The sequence below is a fragment of the Hypanus sabinus genome, chromosome 12, assembly GCF_030144855.1.
Source record: "Hypanus sabinus isolate sHypSab1 chromosome 12, sHypSab1.hap1, whole genome shotgun sequence".
Lineage (NCBI taxonomy): Eukaryota > Metazoa > Chordata > Chondrichthyes > Myliobatiformes > Dasyatidae > Hypanus > Hypanus sabinus.
In genome coordinates, this window is record NC_082717.1 from 2,138,239 (window position 1) to 2,164,716 (window position 26,478).

The 26,478-nt window shown below is 44.0% G+C and overlaps 1 protein-coding gene across 2 annotated transcripts in view; it reads right to left on the reverse strand.

Annotated features, from left to right (window-relative positions):
* Positions 1-371: 371 nt before the first annotated feature.
* Positions 372-26,478, reverse strand: part of LOC132402554 (uncharacterized) — a 41,453-nt gene continuing 15,346 nt past the window's right edge. For both annotated transcript variants that reach the window (XM_059985420.1, XM_059985421.1), the window contains exons 2-3: positions 8,596-9,227; positions 372-1,538 (exon numbers count right to left, since the gene is read on the reverse strand). In XM_059985420.1, the coding sequence (XP_059841403.1) occupies positions 1,389-1,538; positions 8,596-9,227 (782 nt within the window). In that variant the 3' untranslated portion in view covers positions 372-1,388. The remainder of the gene's footprint in view (positions 1,539-8,595; positions 9,228-26,478) is intronic.

Below are 26,478 nucleotides of genomic sequence, written 5' to 3' on the forward strand. Positions count from 1 at the left end.
AAGTCATAAACATCACGGGACCTCAGGAAGAAATGGACACACTGAATGGCTTATTATTAAGAATGGGCACAGAGTGTTTCCTTCATCTTGGAGCAGAGAGCACAGCCTCAGAATAGAGTGATGTAGATTCTGATGTTTTTGATCCAAGGTTCTTTCCAAAGTCAGGAAAGAGTCACAAACAACACACACAAAATGCTGGTGGAACACAGCAGGCCAGGCAGCATCGATAGGGAGAAGCACTGTCGACGTTTCGGGCCGAAACCCTTCGTCAGCCACAAAACCTGCTGCTTCATGATCATTTTATTAAACGCTAATAGAGCAAAGGAAATGGGAGTAGAAAGATTAAAGACAAAACTAAAATGCTAAGAAGATGAAGCTTTATGTTTAGCTATTTTATTCCACAGAAAGTAAAATTCCATTCAAATTTGTAGATAAGGGTTAACCAATGAGAAAAGCACTTAATCACCTAAAGTAAAACAAAATCTTCTAGAATTTTCCATATTTAAACTATGTGTACAGCCTCTAGAGGAGAATATTCAACTATTAGAAGCATGAGCTACCTACTGTTCCAGCTGTTAGTTGTTAAACTGCAAAGAAAATAACGATTGAACAGTTTAATCTAGGAATTAAACAGTCAGATCTGACAAGCTCTTTGACTTAAAATCATATGTTTAGATTCAATACATCTGAAAATTCAAAGGTAGAAAAAACTTAAGGTATAAAATCAAATGTCATATATTCTTCAATATTCATAAGATTATGTCATGGTTAGATAGATTAGTAAATACACTTATGGGTTTGAATTATTCTGTTGATGATCAACTTTAAAACAGTAAAAAGATGTAAACTATGATTAGATGCATTAGTATGAATATTGGTAGTCATTGTAAGTAAAATGAGCAAAAATATAACAACTACTAATATGAGACTATCCTCCACCGTGATCAGTAGTTGTTGAGTTGCTTGAAGTCGTCTGACTGTTTAGTGATTTTTTCACTGTAGCCCAGCAGTGTAGGCACTGTGAGCACGAGGTTAGTACCACATTAACCACAGCACTTGTTGTCTTCCTTGGGTAACACTTAGCCCCACTGCAGTGATTGGCATATATCCACTTAATTAGATCTACTTTCACCGCTGTTGGAATTAATGACACTTGATAAGAACCTTCCCATCAAGCTCCTGGTGGATTCTTATGCTGGTTTTTAATCAGGACCCACTCAACAGGAAACAGGGTGTGTCCTCCTCTTCTCAATTGACAGAAACTTGTTGAGAAGCAGACTGGACAGCTCGAGTTAGTGTCACACAAGAGTTAACTAAACTCTCTGACATAATGTGTATATCAGCTTCCCTAAGATCGAGGACTCCCAGCAGTGACAAAGGATGTCCTGTTACACCTGAAACAGGCTTAGTTTAGTTTTCTTGTTCAGGGTTGCTCTGAAGCTACACAAGATCATAGGAAGAGCTGTTGGCCATGGTGTGCCTTCCTCAGTCAGACAGTGTTTGATGGCTCCAAATTCGCTTGGCTTGTCCTGATGACTCTGGGTGATGTGGACAAGGGAAAGACCATCAGTCAACATAATTCCTGACAAACGCTCCCAGTGAAATGTCTTCTCTGGTCAGCATCAATGTGACATGGCTACCCCCATCTCAGTTCCCTCTGCCGTCTGATTTCTAAATGGACATGACCTCACTTTTTTCCAATATACGGTATTTCTGTTTTTGCACATTTTTAAATAATCTCTTCAATATATGTAATTGATTTACTTGTTAATATATTATGTTTTATTTTAATTATTATTTTTTTCTCTCTCTGCTAGATTATATATTGCATTGAACTGCTACTGCTAAGTTAACAAATTTCACATCACATGATAAACCTGATTCTGAGAATATTGTCCTTGATCAGTTTTTGCTGTGTGAGTCATAGTGACTTCGACCCATCTTGAAAACTTGTCTGCTATTACTAGTACATCTGAATATCCTGGTCCTGGACACTTGGATAAAGAAATGTCTGTCACCTGTGAATACAAACATGGACCGAGTGCGGCAGAAGCACTCAACTGTGGAGTCTTTTCCTCTGCTCTGGGGTTCATTTTCGGGCATGTCATACATTATTTGTCAAGCTTGTGCCCTGAACGATGGATTACACCACCACTGGGAGAATCTGTCAATCACCTTTTCCTCCCCAGTGTGTTCCAGGGAATGTACCTGCTGTGCCAGATAGGGACACAACGTAGTTGAGTCTGCTAGTCTAAAACATATTCCATCACGGTTTAAATTGTGACCATTCTCCATCCAGAACCGCTTTTCCTATATGGAGCACTGGATTTGCATTACTCTGTTACCTTGTATGTTTCAGAAATCACTGGACTCTGGCATGGTGCCAGAGGACTGGAAAATTGAAAATGTCACTCCACTCTTTAAGAAAGGAGGAAGACAGCAGAAAGGAAATTATAGACCAGATAGCCTGACCTCAGTGGTTGGGAAGGTGTTGGAGTCAATTGCTAAGGATGAGGTGATGGAGTACTTGGTGACGCAGGACAATGTAGTACAAAGTCAGGATGGTTTCCTTCAGGGAAAATCCTGCCTGACAAACCTGTTGGAATTCTTTGAGGAGATTACAAGTAGGATAGATAAAGGAGATATAGTGAATATTGTATATTTGGACTTCCAGATGGGCTTTGACAAGGTGCCACACTTGAGGCTATTTACTAAGTTAAGATCCCATGGTATTACAGGAAAGTTAATAACGTGGTTAGGACATTGGCTGATTGGTAGGAGGCAGCGAGTGGGAATAAAAGGATCCTTGTCTGGTTGGCTGTCAGTGAGTAGTGGTGTTCCACAGGGGTTGGTGTTGGGACCACTTTTGTTTATGAATGATTTAGATGATGGAATAGATGACTTTGTTGCCAAGTTTGCTGATGATACAAAGATTGGTGGGGGGGAGCAGGTAGTGTTGAGGAAACAGGAAGGCTGCAGAAGAACTTAGACAGATTAGGAGAATGGGCAAGAAAGTGGCAAATGAAATACAATGTTGGAAAATGCATGGTCATGCTCTTAGGTAGTTGAAATAAATGTGTGGAATATTTTCTAAACGGGGAGAAAATCCAGGAATCTGAGATGCAGAGGGACTGGGGAGTCCTTGTGCAGAACACCCTGAAGGTTAACGTGCAGGTTGAGTCAGTGGTGGGGAAGGCAAATGCCATGTCAGCATTCATTCAAGAGGTCTAGAATACAAGAGCAAGGATGTGATGCTGAGGCTTTAAAATGCACTGGTGAGGCTTCACCTTGAGTATTGTGAACAGTTTTGGGCCTTTCATCTTAGAAAAGATGTGCTGGCATTGGAGAGGGTCCAGAGGAGGTTCACAAGGCTGATTCCAGGAATGAAAAGGTTATCATATGAGGAACGTTGAATGACTCTGGCTCTGTACTCACTGGAATTCCGAAGGATGAGGCAGATCTCATTGAAACCTTTTGAATGTTGAAAGGCCTAGACAGAGTAGACGTGGAAAGGAAGTTTCCCATGGTGGGAGAGTCTAGGACAAGAGGGCACAGCCTCAGGATAGAGGGGTGCCCTTTCAAAACAGAGATGCAGAGAAATTCCTTTTGCCAAAGGATAGTGAATTTATGGAATTTGTTGCCACATGCAGCTGTGGAGGCCAGGCCGTTGGGTGTATTTAAGGCAGAGATTGATAGGTTCTTGATTGGACATGACATCAAAAGTTATGGGGAGAAGGCCGGGAACTAGGGTTGAGGAGGAGGTAGAAAAAAAGGGTCAGGCATGATTAAATAGGGGAGCAGGCTGGATGGGCCACATGGCCTAATTCTGCTCCTATGTCTTATGGTTGTATGTTTGTCTATGATACAGAGTTCAACTTTTTTCTATAATTCGAGTTCTCTGGTTCACTGAATATGTTCCTGGTACTGAATTTATTTCCTTTACTTTTTCTTGTGCTGCCCTTTCTGGCAATTTCAGCCGTGAAAGCATTTCAATGGCTTTCCATTGCAGTCACTTCGGGGCGACCTTTACATTTTAATTCAGCAACTTCTGACAGCAGTTGTACATCCATGAGTTCTCGTACTCATTGGCCATTCTTGACTGGACTGAGAGAAATCCTTGTTGTCTCCATAAATTTCCAAAGTCATGAACGACACTGATAACATATCAAGAATCAGTGTTGATATTAGCTGATCTTCCCTCTGCCACCTCACGGACTTCAATTAAAGTTTTCAGTTCTGCCTGTTGCACTGAGGTACAGTACCTGGAGCCACACTTCCTGATGGCAACACTTCAGATTCAGAAACAACAGCCCATCCAGCCATTCGAATTCCTCTCTCAATCACCGAGGGGCTATCAGGGTACAGAGTCAGATCTGGGTTTGATTAAGGCATTTCTTTGTAATAATTTGCATCTTCTTGGCAGGTTACTGTGCTCGCACAGTCACGATCATCATGGTCCTCCATGTCTGATGGTAACAGTGCAGCTGGATTCGCAGTTGCTTATTCAATGATGACATTAGTTGCCTCAGGAACAGTAGAGCACTTGGACCATTGAGAAGCTGTTACTTGGGAGGCCCTATTCATAGTTGGTGAAGTATGTACTGAATGTGGAAACAAAACATTTAAAATTTGATCAAGCACCATTCTGGAAACTCCCATGACTGCTCAAGAACACAGACCCCATCATAATGCGATGTTATCCATTTCGGGATAGTAATAACCAATAAGACACTGTCGCTCCACATGTTCTTGAATTAAAACTACCATCATATACCATGTTTTTCATTTACATACAGGGTAAGTGGTTTACCCATATCCGGGATTCCTAATACATGTGCAGTACACAATGCCAAATTAAAGTTGGAAAAGTTTCCAGTTGTTCTTCATTAAGACCATAAGACATAGGAGCAGAATTGGGCCATCTGGCTCATCGAGTGCTTACTGTCTTTCAGTAGATTGTTGAGTGGCTGAGCAATTTCACCATATGAATCGGCCCATGCTCTTTTATAGTTGCATAAACCCAGAGAAGACCAGAGCTGCTGATGCCTGATCCTGTGATTTCCTGTTTATCTTGGGAAATTTTCTGTTCCAAGCAAATTACTTCATGTAATTGTGCCTTGTCTAGATTCACTTTGTGCTCTTTAGAGGATAGGAAGCTGAGCAAATAAAGCACACCTTGTTCATGCTGGTCTGCATCCTTGGATGCAATCAGGGCTTCACCCACAAACCCCTGGTTGGTAAGTCCCTCAGACGTTGTCTCAAAGCTGCACAACAGTCCCAGTCTGGCGGCCTCATTCACTGATATTGTTGACCATCAACTGTAAAAGCCAACTACATTAACAGTCAGGCACCTGTAGCACGGAACAGAAACCCTTGGTCAAATCAGTAACTTGTGTGATTGCTTCCGGTATTGAAAGTAGTTGTTGAAACAATGTTATCTTGTCAGTATATTGATTAGAAACCCAGTAATCCACTGTCGGTCTCCGAGTACCATTCATTTTCCTAACACATAGACTGGACTGTTGGGCCTGTTGTGAGTCTCAGTAAGAATCCCTCACTCCTCCAGCCTGTTGGCAACAGGGAAAATGCCTCCTATAGATGTGCTACTCAGAGGATACTGCTTTGTACAAAGTGGCATCTTCCCAGTAAACACAACCGGATTCATTTCCAGCGCACCACAGTTGTTTTCATCTCTTAAACATATGGCTTGATTGGTTAATTCAGATTGGGCCATTCGAAACAGCTTTTACTCAAGGATTCTAAAGTTAACAAGATACCCATCCCAAGAAGAGGCTGTGAGACATCCCCCACCCAGAACTGTATTTCTTATAGGTAAGGATTGATACACTTCTGATCGGTGTCATTCTGTCCTCCTACACCACGTGCACACTTACTGATATCAGCCAGTAGTACTTTGTTCCTTTGGGCAACAGATTTGTTTATAGATGTTAGCTCAGCTCCTGTATCCAATACAAATTCAACACACTCATTTCCAATTAATAGGTCAAAACATTAGCTAGCTGACTGGCTTTGGCTCGATCTAGGCAAGCAAGGGCTACTGGGAAGGACCGAGTCACTGGGAAGGTTCCTGTTGTCTTGAAGGCCAATGCCCACTCTGACCACAGAAGTGACACTGTGGCTCTGGCCAATGTGACCCAGATGGAGACGGCCGTGATGTGTACAGTGAACTCCAGCCCAATTTCTTCAGTTGGTTAGCAGCCTACCAACCACTAACTATGCCAGAATGACTTACCGTTCAAGCAGATAACAAATTGTTAATAGACAATAGACAAAAGGTGCAGAAGTAGACCATTCGGCCCCTCGAGTCTGCACCGCCATTCTGAGATCATGGCTGATCATTCACTATCAATACCCAGTCCCTGCCTTGTCCCCATATCCCTTGATTCCCCTATCCATCAGATATCTATCTAGCTCCTTCTTGAAAGCATCCAGAGAATTGGCCTCCACCGTCTTCCGAGGCAGTGCATTCCACACCTCCACAACTCTCTGGGAGAAGAAGCTCTTCCTCAACTCTGTTTTAAATAACTGACCTCTTATTCTCAATCCATGCCCTCTGGTACTGGACTCTCCCAACATCTGGAACATATTTCCCGCCTCAATCCTATCAAATCCTTTAATTATCTTAAACGTTTCAATCAGATCCCCTCTCAATCTCCTCAATTCCAGTGTGTACAAGCCCAATCTCTCCAATCTCTCTGCATAAGACAGCCCTGCCATCCCAGGAATCAACCTAGTGAATCTATGCTGCACTTCCTCAATTGCCAGAATGTCCTTCCTTAAACCTGGAGGCCAAAACTGTACACAATATTCCAGGTGTGGTCTCACCAGGGCCCTGTACAAATGCAAAAGGACATCCTTGCTCTTGTACTCAATTCCCCTTGTAATAAAGGCCAACATTCCATTTGCCCTCTTCACTGCCTGTTGCACTTGCTCATTCACCTTCATTGACTGATGAACTAGGACTCCTAAGTCTCTTTGCATTTCTCCCTTACCTAACTCTACACCGTTCAGACAGTACTCTGCCCTCTTGTTCCTGCTTCCAAAGTGGATAACTTCACATTTATTCACATTGAATGACATCTGCCAAGTATCTGCCCACTCACTCAGCCTATCCAAGTCTCCCTGTATTCTCCTAACGTCCTCTTCGCATGTCACACTGCCACCCAGTTTAGTATCATCAGCAAACTTGCTGATATAGTTTTCAATGCCCTCATCTAAATCATTGACATAAATCGTAAAGAGCTGTGGTCCCAATACAGAGCCCTGTGGTACCCCACTAGTCACCTCCAGCCAAAGAAACTTTAAACTTCAAAGAAAATAACAAATAAACAGTTGTATCCCACAGAGATGTCTACTCAGCAGAGAGATGAGGAGAAATTTCTTTAGCCATAGGGTGGTGAATCTGTGGAATTCACTGCCACAGATGGCTGTGGAGGCCAAGGCATTCATTTAAAACAGAAATTGATTGGCTCTTGATTAAGCAGGGCATCAAAGGCTTCAGGGAGAAGATGGGAGAACGGGGTTGACAGGGCTAATAAATCAGCCATGATGGAATGGAGGAGCAGACTCAATGAACCAAATAGCCTGATTCTGCTCCTATTCTCCAAAGGTGTTATGGCCACAGGGTTGGGAAGAAGGCAGTGAGCTTGGGGTGGGGTAAGCACTTCCTCAGCTATGTGGGGCAGAGTGTCTCCAAACAGAGTCTGCCTCCACATACCCCACTCCCCTCCCTCAGCCCCTGGGGCCGAGCTGTGCAGCCAGGTTCCTGAGAGCGAGGCTCCCCTGCTGAAGTTTCTGCTGAAACTCCACTTGAGTATCTTTAGCCCGCCGATGGATTTCCTCCTCCGCACTCTGACATTTCCTCTTGATGCCCTTGAGCTTGTAGTCCATTCCCTCCTGGGCCAGGACATCAAGCAGATCATTCAGTGGGACCTTCAGGTAGTCATCATAAATCTTGTTAAATGTTTCTGCCATTGTGCACAGGAGGTCTACGATGGTATCTGTCTGGGACATCTGATCCTGGAACACCGTTGCCTGTGGACTGGCTCCATACCCGCCCCCGCCCGCCTTCTCCAATATCTTCTGACAATCTCCCACCAAATTGGGGATGAGCTGGATGAAGCCCATAGCCTGTGACCAATTGGATCTGATCCCTTCCAGCAGCTCCATCTCTTTAGACATCAACAGTAGGGTCGACCCGAGATCCAGCTCCTGTGCCTGTTGGGTGGTGAGATCCTCAGACAGCTTTGCACTCTGTTTGCTCAGATTTTCCACTTTGAGGCGACATTGCTCATACTTTTCCCCAGCTTCGTCCAGCTGGGCTTGGATTGACTCGATCTTCTCTGCCGTCTTCTTTTCTACCTCATCCAGTAAGGCTCTCAGAGCAGAACTGGAATCTTTGTTCTTCAGGGCAGAGATCTCATTTAGGATGAACTTGGCCGCTTTCCAGACCTCCGACACTAGAATGGTAGGGTTGACCACTGTGCCCAGGAGGTCCAGCAACCGAGGTAAATTCTCAGTAAATTTTGTCACCCCCTCCTCAATCAGAGCATCAGTAAAAGCCCGAGACCTGACCTCGTTCAGTTCTTCCATGATCCTCTCCCGCTCCAGGGAAACTTGGCTCCACTCCTCCTCTAGTGTTTCTTTCTCTTCCGTGACAGTCTCGATGCTCTGCCGTGTTTGGTCCAGGGCTCTCCGTATGTCCTGGAGCTGAACCTGAGTGCAGCTCTGGGTCTCTGAGCACCTCTCCAGTATCTCAGCCAGCTGCAGGTTGAGGGAGGAGAGCTCCACCCCCACATCTCGTGCAGCATCCCCGAACTTTTTAATGCTTTTCTCCATCCTCCTCACATTCCGGGGGAGGTCCGCGCCCTCACCGGGCTCCTCCCTCACCATCTTCAGGAGGTGTTGCATGTCCTTACAATTGCTGTGGATTTTTCGCATGTTGTTATGGATTGATTGGAAGGAGTTTGGAGCTTTTAGACAAATGTCCAGCAGGCTTCCTTGGAAGGTCTTGGGGTTCTCTGAACTCTGAGGGTCCTGAAGAAAAGGAAAGTCCTTCCCGCTCTTCGCCTGAAGCACCAGGTCAGCGAGAATGGCGACCGAGGTGGACATTGGTGTCAAAATCATCTCCCAGTTGATCTGGGTCTGAACTGTCAGACGGAAGCTCTCAGACACCAGCTCCTGCACCCTTGACATTTTGGCACCTCCTGTAACCAAATCAGTCATTGCAAAGTGTCACACGTAGACAGTAATTCGGCTTCAGTACAGAGTATGGACAGGTCAGCACAGGAAAGCAGATAGCTATAGAGCCTTAGAGCACTACAGAACAGAGACAAACAATTCAGCCCATCTAGTTTATCATGCATACCACTTTCTCTTTCTTAGCTGTTTCCTCAATCTCTCAAAATCCATGGATCCCCAAGGCCTCCCACTTACCAAACACACCATCACTAGAAAATGACCTGTCCCAATGCACACTTGAGATATCTTTGCTGATAGCATCAAAATTGGCCTTACTCCAATTTAGAATCTCAACCCGAGCACCACATCTATCCTGAGAGTCACAGAAAACAGCAATACAAAAACTGTCTTTTGGCTGATCTTGCCCATGCCAGACCATTTTAAACTGCTTCCTCCCATCGACCTGTAGTGGATCATAGCCCTACCATCCATGTAGCTATCCAAACTCCTCTGAAACATTGAAATTAAAATTGCATTCAAAACTTGTGTTGGTAGCTCATAACACTTCAACTGCAGATTTTTAGAGAAGCTTGATATTGTGCCCACTAGGGGTAAGATAATTCTGAGTTGGGTGTTGTGTAATGAACCAGATTTGATTAGGGAGCTTAACGTAAAGGAACCCTTAGGAGGCAGTGATCATAATATGATAGAGTTCATCCTGCAGTTTGAGAAGGTAATCTAGCCAATAATATCAAAGAAAATACCAAAAGTTTTTCCAGATATATAACGAGTAAAAGAGAGAATGAAAGTAGATATCTGTCTGCTGGAAATGTAGTAATGGGAACAAAGAAATGGCAGATGAACTTTGTGTATTTTGTGTCAGTGTGGAAGACAATAGTAATATGCCAGAAATTAGTGTGTGTCAGGGGACAGGAGTGAGTACAGCTGGTATTACCAAGGAAAAAGGACTTGGGAAGCTGAAAAGTCTGAAGGTAAGTAAGTTATGTGGACCAGATGAACTACCAACTAGGGTTCTGAATGAGGCTAGTGTCTTCCACAGTGAAGACTGACGCAAGTACCTATCCAGTTCATCCACCACTTCCTTGCCCCCCGTGACTACTTCTTCAGCATAATTTTCCAGTGGTCTGATATCTACTCTTGCCCCACTTTATGCATCTACAGAAGCTCTTGGTATCCTCTTTAATATTGTTGGCTAGCTTATCTTCTTATTCCATCTTTTCCTCCTTTTTGACTTTTTTAGTTGCCTTCTGTTGATATTTAAAAGCTTCCCAACCCTCTAACTTCCCACTATTTTTTTCTCTGTTATATGCCTTCTCTTTGGGTTTTATGCTGTCCTTAACGTCCCTTATCAGCCACATTGCTGACCCCTGCCATTTGAGAACTACTTTTGTGGGACATATCCATCCTGCATCTTGTGAACTATTCCCAGAAGCTTCAGCCATTTCTGCTCTGTCATCCCTGCCAGTATCCTCCTCCAATCCACCTGGGCAAGCTCCTCTCTCATGCCTCTGTAATTCACTTTATTCCATTGCGATACTGATACGTATGAGTTATGCTTCTCTCAAATTGCAATATGAATTCAACTGGATTATTGTGAGCAGTTTTGGGTCTTTTATCTGAGAAAAGATGTGCTGGTGCTGGAGAGAGTCTAGAGGAGGTTCACACGAATAATCCAGGGAATCAAAGGATTAATGTATGAGGACTATTACTCGCTGGAATTTCAAAGAATAAGTGGGAATCTCATTGAAATCTACTAGATATTGAAAGGCCTGGATAGTGTGCATGTGGAGAGGATGTTTCCTGTAGTGGGTGAGTCTAGTACCAGAGGGCACAGATAGAGTGGATGTGGAGAGGATGTTTCCTGTAGTGGGAGAGTCTAGTACCAGAGGGCACAGATAGAGTGGATGTGGAGAGGATGTTTCCTGTAGTGGGGGAGTCTAGGATCAGAGGGCACAGCCTCAGAATTGAGGGATGTCTATTTGGAACAGAGATGCGGAGGAAATGATTTGTTAATTGTTGGAGAATTTGCAATGTTTCTGAAGGCACCATCAATCTAATGAAGCTAAGGAAATATTGGGGAAGAACAAACTGTCCTTATCTGGGGCAGTGCAGGGTCAAATAACAGTCCCATCCCAGTGTGGTAATTCTCAGTTTCTGAGGTGGCCCAGTGAGCAGATGGTCTTGGGGTAGATCTTCATCTCTGAGTACAGTAGCTTATTACCATCTTCTACAGTCAGGCAATCAAATCAGAAGCAGGCCATTCAGTCTGCAGTGCTGTAAACTACTCCAGCTGAGGGCCCCATTACCCTGGCCATGGACCAACACGTTGGATGCTGGAAATCTGAAATAAACATACAGAATGTCCCCCTATAATTCCAGTTTAAACCCCACCATGTAGGATTAACAAACCTTCATGCTAGGATATTAGTCCCCTTCCAATTCAGGTGCAAACCGTCCCTTCTGTACAGGTCTCACCTTCCCTGGAAGAGAGCCCAATGATCCAAAAATCTTATGCCCTGTCTCCTACACCAACTCCTTCACCACATATTAAACTGTATAATTTTCCTAGTTCTGGCCTCACTAACACATGGCACAGGTAGCAATCCTGAGATCCCAACCCTGGAGGTCCTGCCCTTTAACTTAGCACCTCACTCCCTGAACTCCCTTTGCAGAACCTTGTCACTCACCCTACCCATGTCATTGGTACCTACATGGACCACGAGTTCTGGCTGTTCACCCTCCCACTTAAGCATGCTGAGGACTTGATTCGAGCTACTCTGCACACTAGACACTCAGAAGGCAACATACCACCCAGGAATCTCGTTCTGTTCCCCTAACTAACAAATCCCCTAAGCACAGTGTGCCTTTCCTCCCTCCTGAGACAGAGCCAGACCTAATCGCTGCGACTTTCCTCTGTTAGATCATCCGCCAGCCGCATCCAAAGTGATATCCCTGTTGCTGAGGGGGATGGCCACAGGGGTACTCTGCACTGGCTCCTTAACACCTTTCCCCTTCCTGACAGTTTCCTGTGTCCTGCACCTGGGTCCTCTATCACCCCCTCAGCCAGCTCCAACTCCTTAATGTGGATTGTTACACTTCTCCCAGATGAAGCCATCAGGACACTGGAGGTCTCCCTGCCTTCCTACATCAGCAAGAGATTCCACTATCCTGTCTGCCATCTCCACTGTCCCAGCAGAGCAAACGTGACGAATGGGGAGAAGAAACTCTGCCTACAGCTTTAATTTGCCTTCTCGGAATGAAGCCTCGAAGAGCTAAACCCTCAAAATCTCCAACTCTGTCTACTCCAATGATGGCCACTTTGCTTCCCTCTGCCTTACTTTAATTTGTTCTTGTTAATCAATCCCAAACGTTTAATTTCAGCTGGTTAAAAAATTGCCACGAGTCAGTCCCTTTCCTAGTCATTATCCTGCTCCTAACATTAAAATACACACGCTTCAAACTATCCCACCCATCATATCTGTTATTTCAGTTTTGCATTTCATCTGACATCTACCTTCTTATCCAATCCTTCCCATACTGTGGGGCTCCAGTTCCCAGACCCCTGCAAAATTAGCTGAAATTCTCTCGAGTATCATTAGAAACACAGAAAACCTACAGCACAATACAGACCTTTTGGCCCACAAAGCTGTGCTGAACATGTCCTTACCTTAGAACTACCTAGGGTTACCTATAGCCCTCTATTTTTTGAAGCTCCATCTATCCAGCCAGGAGTCTCTTAAAAGACCCTATCGTTTCCACCTCCACCACCGTCACCGGCAGCCCATTCCACGCACTCACCACTCTCTGCGTAAAAAAAACTTACCCCAACATCTCCTCTGTACCTAACACTAACATTAGCAAACCTCCCAGCCAAGAAATTAGTTCTTCTCCAGTGAGGAATGAACCCCGTCCCTCCTGTACAGGTCACCCCTTTCCCCAGAAAATGTTCCAATGGTCTAAGAACTTGAAACTGCCTCTGCACTATCTCCTCAATCACTCATTCATTTGTGCTATCACCCCATACCTACCCGTGGCTCAGAGAGGAATCTGGACACTACTACCTTACAGGTCCTTCTCCTCAGCCTCCTTCCTAACTCTATACACTCACTGCACAGGGCCTCTTCCCATTTTCTGCCTTTGTTACTAGTACCAATATGCTCCGTGACCTCTGGCTGTTTCCCCCATGAGAATATCCTGAAGCTGCTATGATACATCATGGACCCTAGCACAGGGAAGCAGCACACCATCCCGCTGTCACTTTTGTGGCCAGAGATCTCCTTTCTGTCCCCCTAACTATCGAGTCCCCTATCACTTGCGTACTGCCTGACTTTACCCTTTCCTGCTGAGTCTCAGAGCCACTGGCCTGGCTGCTGCCACTGTACCCTGATAGGTCACCCCCCCCCCCCCACCCCCGGCAGTTTCCACAGAGGGGAAAGGTCACAGGGAACCTGCAGTGATGCTAACACCCCAGACTTCTGGTGCGTACTCGTCCTCGTCTACTGTACTCTGAGTGTGACTACCTCTTCAGAAGTCTCAACTATAATGATCTGAGCACATCCAACACCAGCTCCAACTCCTTGCCCAATGCTTTGTAAACAGTAGTATCAAGTCAGTTCTCTGATGGACAGGAAGCCCGTGTAGTGATGAGTTCTACTTTCTTGGTCTCAGTGAGGACTCTAGCAGCAGTGCTCTGAATGAGAGGAGGCTGTCAGAGGGACCTTTTACAGAGACCTGTGAAAACACCATTACCAGGGTCAACCCTACTAAAAATAAATCCATTGACTATTTTTTCTGGATCATCCTGACACATAAGCCCATTAACTCTCAGACTATTTTTAAGATGATAGTAGGCTGACTTTGTAATTGTCTTAATGTGGCAGTTAAAAGTTACGTCAGAGTCCATCACAGCACAAAGGTTTCCGCTCTGTATGAATCTGAGTGTCATTCACATAATTAACTTAAAACATAGAATAGTACAGGCCCTTTGGCCCACAATGTTGTGCTGACCCTTAAAACCTGCCTCCCATATAACCCCCCTCCATATACCTGTCTAGTAGTCTCTTAAATTTCACAAGTGTATCTGCCTCCACCACTGACTCAGGCAGTGCATTCCACGCACCAACCACTCTCTGAGTGAAAAACCTTCCTCTAATATCCCCCTTGAACTTCCCTCCCCTTACCTTAAAGCCATGTCCTCTTGTACTGAGCAGTGGTGCCCTGGGGAAGAGGCACTGGCTGTCCACTCTATCTATTCCTCTTAATATCTTGTATACCTCTATCATGCCTCCTCTCATCCTCCTTCTCTCCAAACTGTAAAGCCCTAGCACCCTTAATCTCTGATCATAATGCATACTCTCTAAACCAGGCAGCATCCTGGTAAATCTCTTCTGTACCCTTTCCAATGCTTCCACATCCTTCCTATAGTGAGGCAACCAGAACTAGACACAATACAACAAGTGTGGCCTAACCAGAGTTTTATAGAGCTGCATCATTACATCGCGTCTCTTAAACTCTATCCCTTGACTTACGAAAGCTAACACCCCTTAAGCTATCTTAACTACCCTATCTACCAGTGAGGCAACTTTCAAGGATCTGTGGACATGTAACCCCAGATCCCTCTGCTCCTCCACACTACCAAGTATCCTGCCATTTACTTTGTACTCTGCCTTGGAGTTTGTCTTTCCAAAGTGTACCACCTCACACTTCTCCGGGTTGAACTCCATCTGCCACTTCTCAGCCCACTTCTGCATCCTATCAATGTCTCTCTGCAATCTTTGACAATCCTCTACACTATCCACAACACCACCAACCTTCGAGTCGTCTGCAAACTTGCCAACCCACCCTTCTACCGCCACATCCAGGTCATTAATAAAAATCACGAAAAGTAGAGGTCCCAGAACAGATCCTTGTGGGACACCACTTGTCACAACCCTCCAATCTGAATGTACTCCCTCCACCACGAACCTCTGCCTTCTGCAGGCAAGCCAATTCTGAATCCACCTGGCCAAACTTCCCTGGATCCCATGCCTTCTGACTTTCTGAACAAGCCTACCGTGTGGAAAATATCTTAAGGTAAGATATTTTGTTGCTTCCCATGATCTGAATGAGAGGGAGCATGTTAAACAGAAGAGGCTCTAGTAAGGACCCGCATGTCATTATTGTTTGCTTAGATATGCAGCTACCAATTAAAACAAAGTAGTCCTTGTCCTGTAAATATGATTTAAACCCCTTTAGGACTGTACCAGAAAGTCCCACCCAGTTTTCCAGTCTGTCCGGTAGTAAGCCATGGTCAACCGTGTCAGAAGCAGCACCATGATCCAGTAAAACCAAAGATGAAATTTTACCATCACAGTTTATGCGGATCTCATTAAAAACCTTGACCAGAACAGTCTCAGTGCTCTGGTGCTGTCGAAATCCAGACTGGAAAACATCCATACAGTTGCTTATTGGTAAAAAGCTACACAGGTGCTGAACGCTTCGGAAGGAAATCAGGAGGGCTAGTAGAAAGCTGCAGAATAGAGGGGTGTCCTTTTAGAACAGCGATGAAGGGGAATTCCTTCAGTCAGAGAGTAGTGACTCTGTGGAATTCTCTGCCACAGGCAGCTGGAGGCCATGTTTGTTTAAGGCAGAGGTTGATAGATTCAAGGCATGAAGGGATACGGGAAGAAGGCAGATAGTAAAATTGGAGCAGACTAAATGGGCCAAATGGCCTAATTCTGCTCCTGTATTTATGGTCCTAGAGATTATGAGAGGCTTAGTGTAGACGGTGCATCTTTTTCACGGGGTGGAAATGTCTAAAACTAGAGGCATGCTTTGATCAGCCTCAAGATGGCGCTGGCGACCATTGTCAACTTTCTGTGGGCTGCAGAAAATTATTCAAGATCTCCTCTTTAGTACGCTTACTTTGAATTACTTTTGCTGCAATCTGTGGTATGTAAATTTCCTCTTAACAATGAATTTCTGAATCACATCAATGATCTTCCGATTTCATGATTACCTAAAGAATGTGGACCAGTCAAGTGCGGCGCCTTGAAGGCCTATTGCCATTGCGGAAAGTGTGGCAGGAGAGGGGAAGATGAAGGAAGTGCAAGACATATTCCAAATAAGAAATTTTCAAAGGGAAGAACACTACCGTGGCTGACAAGTGAAGTCAGAGCCAAAGTAAAAGCAAAAGAGAGGGCATACAAGGAATCCAGAGCTAGTGGGAAGATAGAAGATTGGGGAGCTTTTAAAAACTTGCAGAAGGAAACTGTCATTAGGAAGTAAAAGATGAATTATGAAAGGAAGCTGGTGACTAATATCAAAGAAGACACTAAAAGCTTAAGTATCTAAAGGGTAAAGAGTAGAGGGTAGATATGTGACCAATAGAAAATGACGCTAGAGAGGTTGCAATGAGATGGCAGAGGAACTAAATACTTATTTTGCATCAGTCTTCACAGTGGAAGACATTTGCAGTACACCAGACATTCAAGGTTGTCAGGGAAGTGAAGTTTGTGCAGTGAAAATTACAACTGAGAGGGTGCTCAGGAAGCTTAATGGTCTGAGGGTGGATAAATCTCCTGGACCTGATGGAATGCACCCTCGAGTTCTGAAGGACGTAGCTGGAGAGATTGCAGAGGCATTAATGATCATCCAAGAATCGATAGATTCTGGCACTGTGCTGGACGACTGGAAAATTGCAAATGTTACCTCGCTATTTAAGAAGAGTGGGAGGCAGCAGAAAGGAAACTATAGACCTGTTCAGTGGTTGGGAAGTTGTTGGGATCGATTATTAGAGATGAGATTACGGAATACCTGGAGACACATGATAAAATAGGCCAAAGCCAGAATAGTTTCCCGAAAGGAAAATCCTGCCTGACAAACCTACTGCAATTTTTTTGAGGAAATTATGTGCCGGGTAGGCAAAGGAGATGCAGTAGATGTGGTGTACTTGGATTTTCAGTAGTCCTTTGACAAGGTGTCACACATGAGGCTGCTTAGCAAGATAAGAGCCAATAGAATTACAGGGAAGTTACGAGTGTGGGTGGAGCATAGGCTGGTTGGCAGAAAACAGAGAGTGGGAATAAAGGGATCCTATTCTGGCTGGCAGCCAGTTACCAGTGGAGTTCTACAGGGGTTGGTGTTGGGACCACTGCTTTTTACGATATTAATGGATTTGTGGCTAAACTTGCCAATGATACAAAGATAGGGAGAGGAATGGGTAGCTTTGAGGAAACAGAGAGCCTGCAGAGAGACTTAGATAGTTTAGGTGAATGGGCAAAGAAGTGGCAAGTGAAATACATCGTTAGAAAGTGTATGGTCATGCACTTTGGTGGAAGAAATAAATGGGCAGATTATTATCTAGATGGGGAGAGAATTCAGAATCAGGTTTATTATGTGACATGTGGCATGTGACATGAAATTTGTTAACTTAGCAGCTGCAGTTCAATGTAATACATAATCTAGCAGAGAGGAAAAAAATAAATTAAATAAAACAAAAAAATAATAATATTAAAAATAAGTGAATCAATTAGGGTCCAGACTTTGGAATCCTTGTGCAAGATACCCTAAAGGTTAATCTCCGGGTTGAGTCAGTTGTGAAGAAGGCAAATGCAATGTTGGCATTCATTTCTAGAGGTATAGAATACAAGAGCAGGGATTTGAAGTTGATGCTCTATAAGGCACTTGTGAGACCACACTTAGAGTATTGTGTGTAATTTTGAGCTCCTTATTTTAGAAAGGATATATTGACATTGGAGAGGGTTCAGAGAAGATTCATGAGACTGATTCCAAGAATGAAAGGGTTACCGTATGAGGAACGTCTGGCAGCTCTTGGGCTGTATTCCCTGGAGTTCAGGAGAATGAGGGGGGAATCTCATAGAAACATTCCAAATGTTAAAAGGCCTGAACAGATTAGATATGGCAAAGTTATTTCCCATGGTAGGAGAGTCCAGGATATGAGGGCACGACTTCAGGATTGAAGGACATCCATTTAGAACAGAGACACGGAGAAATTAGTTTAGTCAGAGGGTAGTAAATCTGTGGAATTTGTTGCCACAAGCGGCTGTGGAGGGCAAGACTTTGGGTGCAATTAAAGCAGAGATAAATAGGTTCTTAATTAGCCAGGGCCTCAAAGGGTATGGGGTAAAGGCAGGGGAGTGGGGATGACTGGAAGAATTGGATCAGCCCATGATTGAATGGCAGAGCAGACGCAATGGGCTGTATGGCCTACTTGTGCTCCTGTATCTTATGGTCTTAAGTAAGAATCAGGAAGGGGGAAATTACAGGGTGATTTTATAGACCCCCCCCCCCACAGAAACAGGGATATCAAGGAGCAGATAGGGAGGCAGATTGTGGAATGGTACAATAAAAATAGGGTTGTTGTGATGAGTGATTTTAACTTTTCTAATATTGACTGGCATTTCAAGGGGTTTAGATGGGGTGGAGTTTGCTAGATGTGTTCAGGAAGGTTTCCTGATGCAATATGTATATAAGCTAACAAGAGGAGAGACTGTACTTGATCTGGTATTGGGAAATGAACCTGGTCTGGTAAGAGAGCATTTTGGAGACAGTGATCACAACTCTTGTTTCTTCACCACAGCGCATGAGCCAACAATCTGGGGAAACATTTAGTTGGGGCAGGGGAAAATATGTTGCTATTGGGCAGGAATTTGTGAGCAGATGCTCTCAGGGAAATTAGGAAGGAAACATTCAGATTGACATTAGGAAGGAAACGGTGATGAGAAGACTGATGGGACTGAAGGCTGACAAATCCCCAGGTCCAGATGGTCTGCATCCTAGGGTACTAAAGGAGGTGGCCCTGGAAATTGCGGATGCATTGGTAATCATTTTCCAATGTTCCTTAGATTCAGGATCAGTTCCTGAGGATTGGAGAATGGCTAAAGTTATCCCACTTTTTAAGAAAGGAGGGAGGGAGAAAACAGAGAACTATCATCCTGTCAGCCTAACATCAGTAGTGGGGAAGATGCTAGAGTCCATTATTAAAGATGAAATAGTGGCATATCTAGATAGCAGTGAGTGGATTGGGCCGAGCCAGCATGGATTTACCAAGGGGAAATCATGCTTGACTAATCTATTGGAGTTTTTCGAGGATGTAACCAGGAAGTTAGACAAAGGAGATCCAGTGGATGTAGTGTATCTCGATTTTCAGAAGACATTTGATAAGGTCCCACATAGAAGATTGGTGGGTAAAATCAAAGCTCAGGGCATCGGGGGGAAGGCATTGACATGGATAGAAAACTGGTTGGCAGATAGAAAGCAAAGGGTAACGGTGAATGGGTGTTTCTCAGAATGGCAGGTGGTGACTAGTGGGGTGCCACAGGGCTCAGTATTGGGACCACACCTGTTTACGATTTACGTAAACGATTTAGATGAAGGCATTGAGAATAACATCAGCAAGTTTGCTGATGATACTAAGCTGGGTGGCAGTGTGACATGTGATGAGGATGTTAGGAGAATTCAGGGTGACTTGGATAGGCTGGGTGAGTGGGCAGAAACTTGGCAGATGACATTTATTGTGAATACGTGTGAGGTTATCCACTTTGGGAGTAAGAACAGGAAGGCAGATTATTATCTGAACGGTGTAGAGTTAGGTAAGGGAGAAATACAAAGAGATCTAGGAGTCCTTGTTCATCAGTCACTGAAGGTGAATAAGCAAGTGCAGCAAGCAGTGAAGAAGGCTAATGGAATGTTGGCCTTTATTACAAAGGGAATTGAGTACAAGAGCAAGGAAATCCTCTTGCATTTGTACAGGGCCCTGGTGAGACCACACCTGGAGTATTCTGTACAGTTTTGGTCTCCAGGGTTAAGGAAGGACATTGTGGCTGTAGAGGAAGTGTAGCGTAGATTCACAAGGTTAATTCCTGGGATGTCCGGACTGTCTTACGCAGAGAGGTTAGAGAGACTGGGCTTGTAAACGCTGGAATTAAGGAGATTGAGAGGGGATCTGATTGTAACATACAAGATTATTAAGGGATTGGACAAGATAGAGGCAGGAAATATGTTCCAGATGCTGGGAGAATCCAGTACCAGAGGGCATGGTTTAAGAATAAGGGGTAGGTCATTTAGGACAGAGTTAAGGAAAAACTTCTTCTCCCAGAGAGTTGTGGGGGTCTGGAATGCACTGCCTCAGAAGGCAGTGGAGGCCAATTCTCTGGATGCTTTCAAGAAGGAGCTAGATAGGTATCTTATGGATAGGGGAATCAAGGGATATGAGGACAAGGCAGGAACCGGGTATTGATAGTAGATGATCAGCCATGATCGCAAAATGGTGGTGCAGGCTCGAAGGGCCGAATGGTCTACTTCCGCACCTATTGTCTATTGTCTATTGAAATGCACAGCAGAAATGTGGCAAATGTTCTGGGAACATTGCATGGAGTTCTGCATAGGTATATTCCATTGAGGCAGGGAAAGGATGGTAGGTATAAGAACAATGGTGGACAAAGTAAGTAGAAAATCTAGTTAAGTAAAGAAAAGCTTACAAAGATTCAAGAAACTAAGTACTGTTAGAGCTCTAGAAAATTACAAGGGTGCCAGGAAGGAGCTGAAGAGCCAGAAGGGGCCACGAGAAGGCTTTGGTGAGCAGGATTAAGGAAAACCCCAAGGCATTCTGCAAGTCTGTGAAGAGCAAGAGAATGAGCTGTGTGAAAATAAAACAAATCAGGAGCAGTAGTGAAAATCTGTGCACGGAGTTGGAGGAGATAGCAAAGGTACTTAATGAATACCAATGAACAGGACCTTGGCATTGTGGGGATGACTTACAGCAGAGTGAAAAGCTTGAGCATATAGACATTAAGAAAGAGGATGTGCTGGAGCTGTTGAAAGGTATTAAGTTAGATAAGTCACCGTGACTGGACAAGATATACCCCAGGTTACTGTTGGAAGCGAGGGAGGTCATTGCTGGGCCCATGACGATACTCTTTGCGTCATCTGTAGGGGCGGGAGAAGGTTGAAAATGTTGTTCCCTTGTTCAAGAAAGGGAGTAGAGATAACACAAAAAATTATAGATCAGTGTGTCTTACTTCAGTGCTGGGCAAGTTGTTGGAGAAGATCCTGAGAGGCAGGATTTATGAGCATTTGGAGAGACATAATCTGATTAGGGATAGTCAGCATGGCTTTGTCAAGGCAGGCTGTGCCTTACAAGCTTGACTGAATTCTTTGAGGATGTAACACAACACATTGATGGAGGTAGAGCAGTGGATGTAGTGTATATGGATTTGATAATATTCCCCACGCAAGGTTCATTCAGAAAGTAATGAGGCATGGTATTCAAGGAGACCTTGCTTTGTAGATCCAGAATTGGCTTGTCCACAGAAGGCAAAGGGTAGTTGTAGACAGGTCATATTCTGCATAGAGGTCGGTGACCAGTGGTGTTCCACAGGGATCTGTTCTGGGACCCCTCTTCTTTGTGATTTCTATAAATGACAGGATGAACAAGTAGAAGGGTGAGTTTGTAAGTTAGTGACGCAAAAGTTGGGGGTGTTGTGGATACTCTGCAGGGGTCAGAGGTTACAGCAGGACATCGACAGGATGCAGAACTGGGCTGAAAAGTGGCAGATGGGCTTCAACCCAGTTAAGTGTGAAGTGGTTGTTTTGGTAGGTCATATTTGAAGACAGAGTGGTCCATTTCTGCTCCTATATCTTAAGGTCTTAAAATATATTAATGATATAAAAAAGGTAATAGGGAGAAACCTGGGAACTATAGACCGGTGTGTCTTATGTTGGTTGTATGCAAACTACTGGAAAGGATTCTTAAGGACAGGATCTACGAGCATTTGGAGAAGTACAGACTACTCATGGATAGTCAACATGGCTTTGTGAAGGGAAGATCGTGCCTCATGAGCCTGATTGAGTTTTTTGGAGAGGTAACAAAAGAAGTTGATGAGAGTAGGGCAGTGGATGTGGTCTACATGGACTTCAGCAAAGTATTTGACAAGGTCCCTCATGAGAGATTCATCCAGAAAGTAATGAGGCATGGGATCAGTGGAACCTTGGCTGTTTGGAGAAAAAATTGGCTTAAAGGAAGAAAGCAGAGAGTAGTTGTGGAAGGGAAGTATTCTGCCTGGAGGTCAGTGACCAGTGGAGTGCCGCAGGGATCTGTCCTGGGACCCCTCCTATTTGTGGTTTTTATAAGTTACCTGGATGTAGAGGCAGAAGGATGGGTGAGTAAGTTTGCAGATGACACGAAGATTGGGGAAGTTGTGGATGGAGCTGTAGGTGCTCAAAGGTTACAAGAGGATATAAACAGGCTGCAGAGTTGGGCAGAAAAATGGCAGATGGAGTTCAATGGAGTTCAATCCAGACAAGTGTGAGCTGATGCATTTTGGAAGGACAAACCAGATTAATGGTCAGTTACTTAAGAGTGTGGATGAACAAAGGGACCTTGGGGTTCAAATCCATACATCCCTCAAGGTCGCTGCACAGGTTGATAGGGTAGTTAAGAAGGCCTATGGGATGCTAGGCTTCATTAACAGGGGGATTGAGTTCAAGAGTAGAGAGGTCATATTGCAACTCTGCAAATCTCTGGTGAGACTGCACTTAGAGTATTGTGTTCAATTCTGGCCACCTCATTATAAGAAGGATGTGGAAGCTATGGAGAGGATGCAGAGGAGATTTACCAGGATATTGCCTCGTTTGGAGAACAAGTCATATGAAGCAAGGTTAGCAGAGCTGGGACTTTTCTCTTTGGAGCATAGAAGAACGAGAGGGGACTTGATAGAGGTCTACAAGATTATGAGAGGCATAGATAGGGTGGATAGTCAGTACCTGTTTCCAGGGCACCAATAGCAAACACCAGAGGGCATATGTACAAAATTAAGGGAGGGAAGTTTAGCGGAGACATCAAGGGTAAGTTTTTTTAAAATAACACAGAGGGTTGTGAGTGCTTGGAATGACTTGCCGGGGTGGTGGTGGCTAAAACATCATTAGGGGTATTTAAGAGCCTCTTGGACAGGCACATGGATGAAAGAAAAATGGAGGGTTATGGGGTAGTGTGGGTTTAGTACTTTTTTTAAAGGATTATATGGGTCAGCACAACATGGAGGGCTGAAGGGCCTGCACTGTGCTGTAGTGTTCTGTGGTAAGAGTCTTGGCAGTGTGGAGGATCAGCGAGACCTTGGGGTCTGTGTCCATAAGACACTCAAAGCTGCTGTATAGATCGACAGTGTTGTTAAGAAGACATATGGTGTGTTGGCCTTCATCAACCGTGAGACTGAGTTCAAGAGCCATGACCTGACAGGTGTATAAGATGGTGAGAGGAACTGATCGTGTGGAGAACCAGAGACTTACTTCCAAGGGCTAAAATGGCTAACACGAAGGGGTATAGCTTTAAGGTGCTTGGAGGTAGGTATAAGGAGGATGTCAGAGGTAAGTTTTCAAATAGAGCTGGTGGGTGCATGGAATGCACTGCCAGTAACTGTGGGAGAGGATACAATAGGGTGCTCAAGGATACAATAGGTAGAGGATACAATTTAGTACCTATCTAAAAGACTCTTAGATAGGTACATTGAGCTTAGAAAAACAGGGCAATGTCGTAGGGAAATTCTAAACTGTTTCTAGAGTAGGCTACCTGGTCAACACAACATTGTGGGCCAAAGGGCCTGTATTCTACTGTAGATTTCTATGTTCTAAGATTCATAAATGCCAGCACTGCATTTCCCTTATTTACCACAGATTCAACCTGGACATTAATCTTCTGGGAGTCTTGCGCAAGGTCTTCTAAGTCTCTCTGCACCTCCGATGTTTAAACCTTCTCCCCATATAGATAATTACTTTTAGATATAGATATTCCTTTTACCAAAATACATTATCATACATTTCCAATACTGCATTCTATCTGCCACTTTTTTGCCCATTCTTCCAATTTGTCTGCTCTGCTGCAATTGCATTGTTTCCTCAGCACTACCTGCCCCTCCACCTATATTTGTATCACCTGCAAACTTCACCACAAAGCCATCAATTCCATTATGTAAATCACTGACAAACAATGTGGAAAGTAGCCGTTCCAATACTGAACCCTAAAGAACACCACTAGTTACAGCAGCCAACCAGAAAAGGCCCCTTTTATTCCCATCACTGTTTCCTGCTTGTCAGCCATTGCTCTATCCATGCCAGTCTCATTCCTGTAATGCCATAGGATTTTATCTTGTTAAGCAACCTCAGGTGTGGCACCTTATCAAACGTCTTCTGAAAATCCAAATAAATGACACCCACTGCCTCTCCTTTGTCCACCCTGCTTGTTACTTCCTTGAAGAACTCTAACAGATTTGTCAGGCAAGGGTTCCCTTCACAGAAACCATGCTGACTTTGACTTATTTTATCATTAGTCTCCAATTACCTCGAAACATCATCCTGAATAATAGACTCCAACACTTTCCCAACCACTGTGGTTAGGCTAACTGGCCGATAATTTCCTTTCTTTTGCCTTCTTAAAGAGTGGGGAAACATTTGCAATCTTCTAGTCCTCCGGGATTCTTGAAAGATCATGACCAATGCATCTATTATCTCTTCAGCAACCTCTCTCAGGACTCTGGGATGTAGTCCATCTGGTCCAGGTGACTTGTCCACCTTAAGACATTTGAGTCTGCCTAACACTTTTTCCTTTGTAATATCAGTAGCACTCACTCCTTCTCTCTAACAATCATGGACACTGCTAGTGTCTTCCACAGTGAATTGAGATGCAAAGTATCCATTATGTTCATCTGCCATTTCTTTTTCCCTCATTGCTACCTCACCAGCATCATTTTTCAGTGGTTCAATATCAACTCCACCCTTCCTATAGTTTCTTTAGTTGCCTTTTTTTTTCCACTCTGTAATCAAAAATTTAAAGATAGGTCATACATCATAAAAGAATTTTTTTTATATATAAAAAAAGTCAACCCCCTACCAACTACCAAAGAAAAAAGCATGGATGCCGATGATACTAAGGTAGGAGGTGTTGTGGATAATGAGGTGGGTTTTCAAAGCTTGCAGGGAGATTTATGCCGGTTAGAAGAATGTGCTGAACGTTGGCAGATGGAGTTTAATGCTGAGAAGTGTGAGGTTCTACATTTTGGCAGGAATAATCCAAATAGAACATACAGGGTAAATGGTAGGGCATTGAGGAATGCAGTGGAACAGAGAGATCTAGGAATAACAGTGCATAGTTCCCTGAAGGTGGAGTCTCATGTAGATAGGGTGGTGAAGAAGGCTTTTGGAACGCTGGCCTTTATAAATCAAAGCATTGAGTACAGAAGTTGGGATGTAATGTTAAAATTGTACAAGGCATTGGTAAGGCCAAATTTGGAATATTGTGTACAGTTCTGGTCACCGAATTATAGGAAAGATATCAATAAATTAGAGAGAGTGCAGAGACGATTTACTAGGATGTTACCTGGGTTTCAGCACTTAAGTTACAGAGAAAGGTTGAACAAGTTAGGTCTCTATTCATTGGAGCATAGAAGGTTGAGGGGGATTTGATAGAGGTATTTAAAATTTTGAGCGGGATAGAGTTGATGTGAATAGGCTGTTTCCATTGAGAGCAGGGGAGATTCAAATGAGAGGACATGATTTGAGAGTTAGGGGGCAAAAGTTTAAGGGAAACATGAGGGGGTATTTCTTTACTCAGAGAGTGATAGCTGTGTGGAATGAGCTTCCTGTAGAAGTAGTAGAGGCCAGTTCAGTTGTGTCATTTAAGGTAAAATTGGATAGGTATATGGACAGGAAAAGAGTGGAGGGTTATGGGCTGAGTGCGGGTAGGTGGGACTAGGTGAGATTAAGAGTTTGGCACGGACTAGGAGGGCCGAGATGGCCTGTTTCTGTGCTGTGATTGTTATATGGTTACATGATGACAATGGATAATTAGGAAAAAAAAACATATTCACTTAAGAAGAGAAGATAAAAATATACATAGAAGTCTGTGCACTGTTAAACTTTATAAATTAGAAAAGTAATTTAGGAAAGGTCCCCATATATCATAAAAAGATTGTTTCGAATTTAAGACTGAGCAGCGGATCTTTTCTAAATTTAGTTGCCTTTTGATAGATTTAACAAGATTTCCAATCATCCAACTTCCCACTCACTTTTGCTGCATGAAATGCTTTTCTGTAGTCCTCAGCTTCCTGTCAGAGCCACAGCTGCCTCACCATGCCATTCGAGAACACAGAAACGTAGAGAGCCGACAGCACAACACCCACAAAGCTGTGCCGAACATGTCATTTACTAGGCTTACCCATAGCCCTTTAGTTTTCTAAGCTCCATGCACCTATCCAAAAGTCTCTT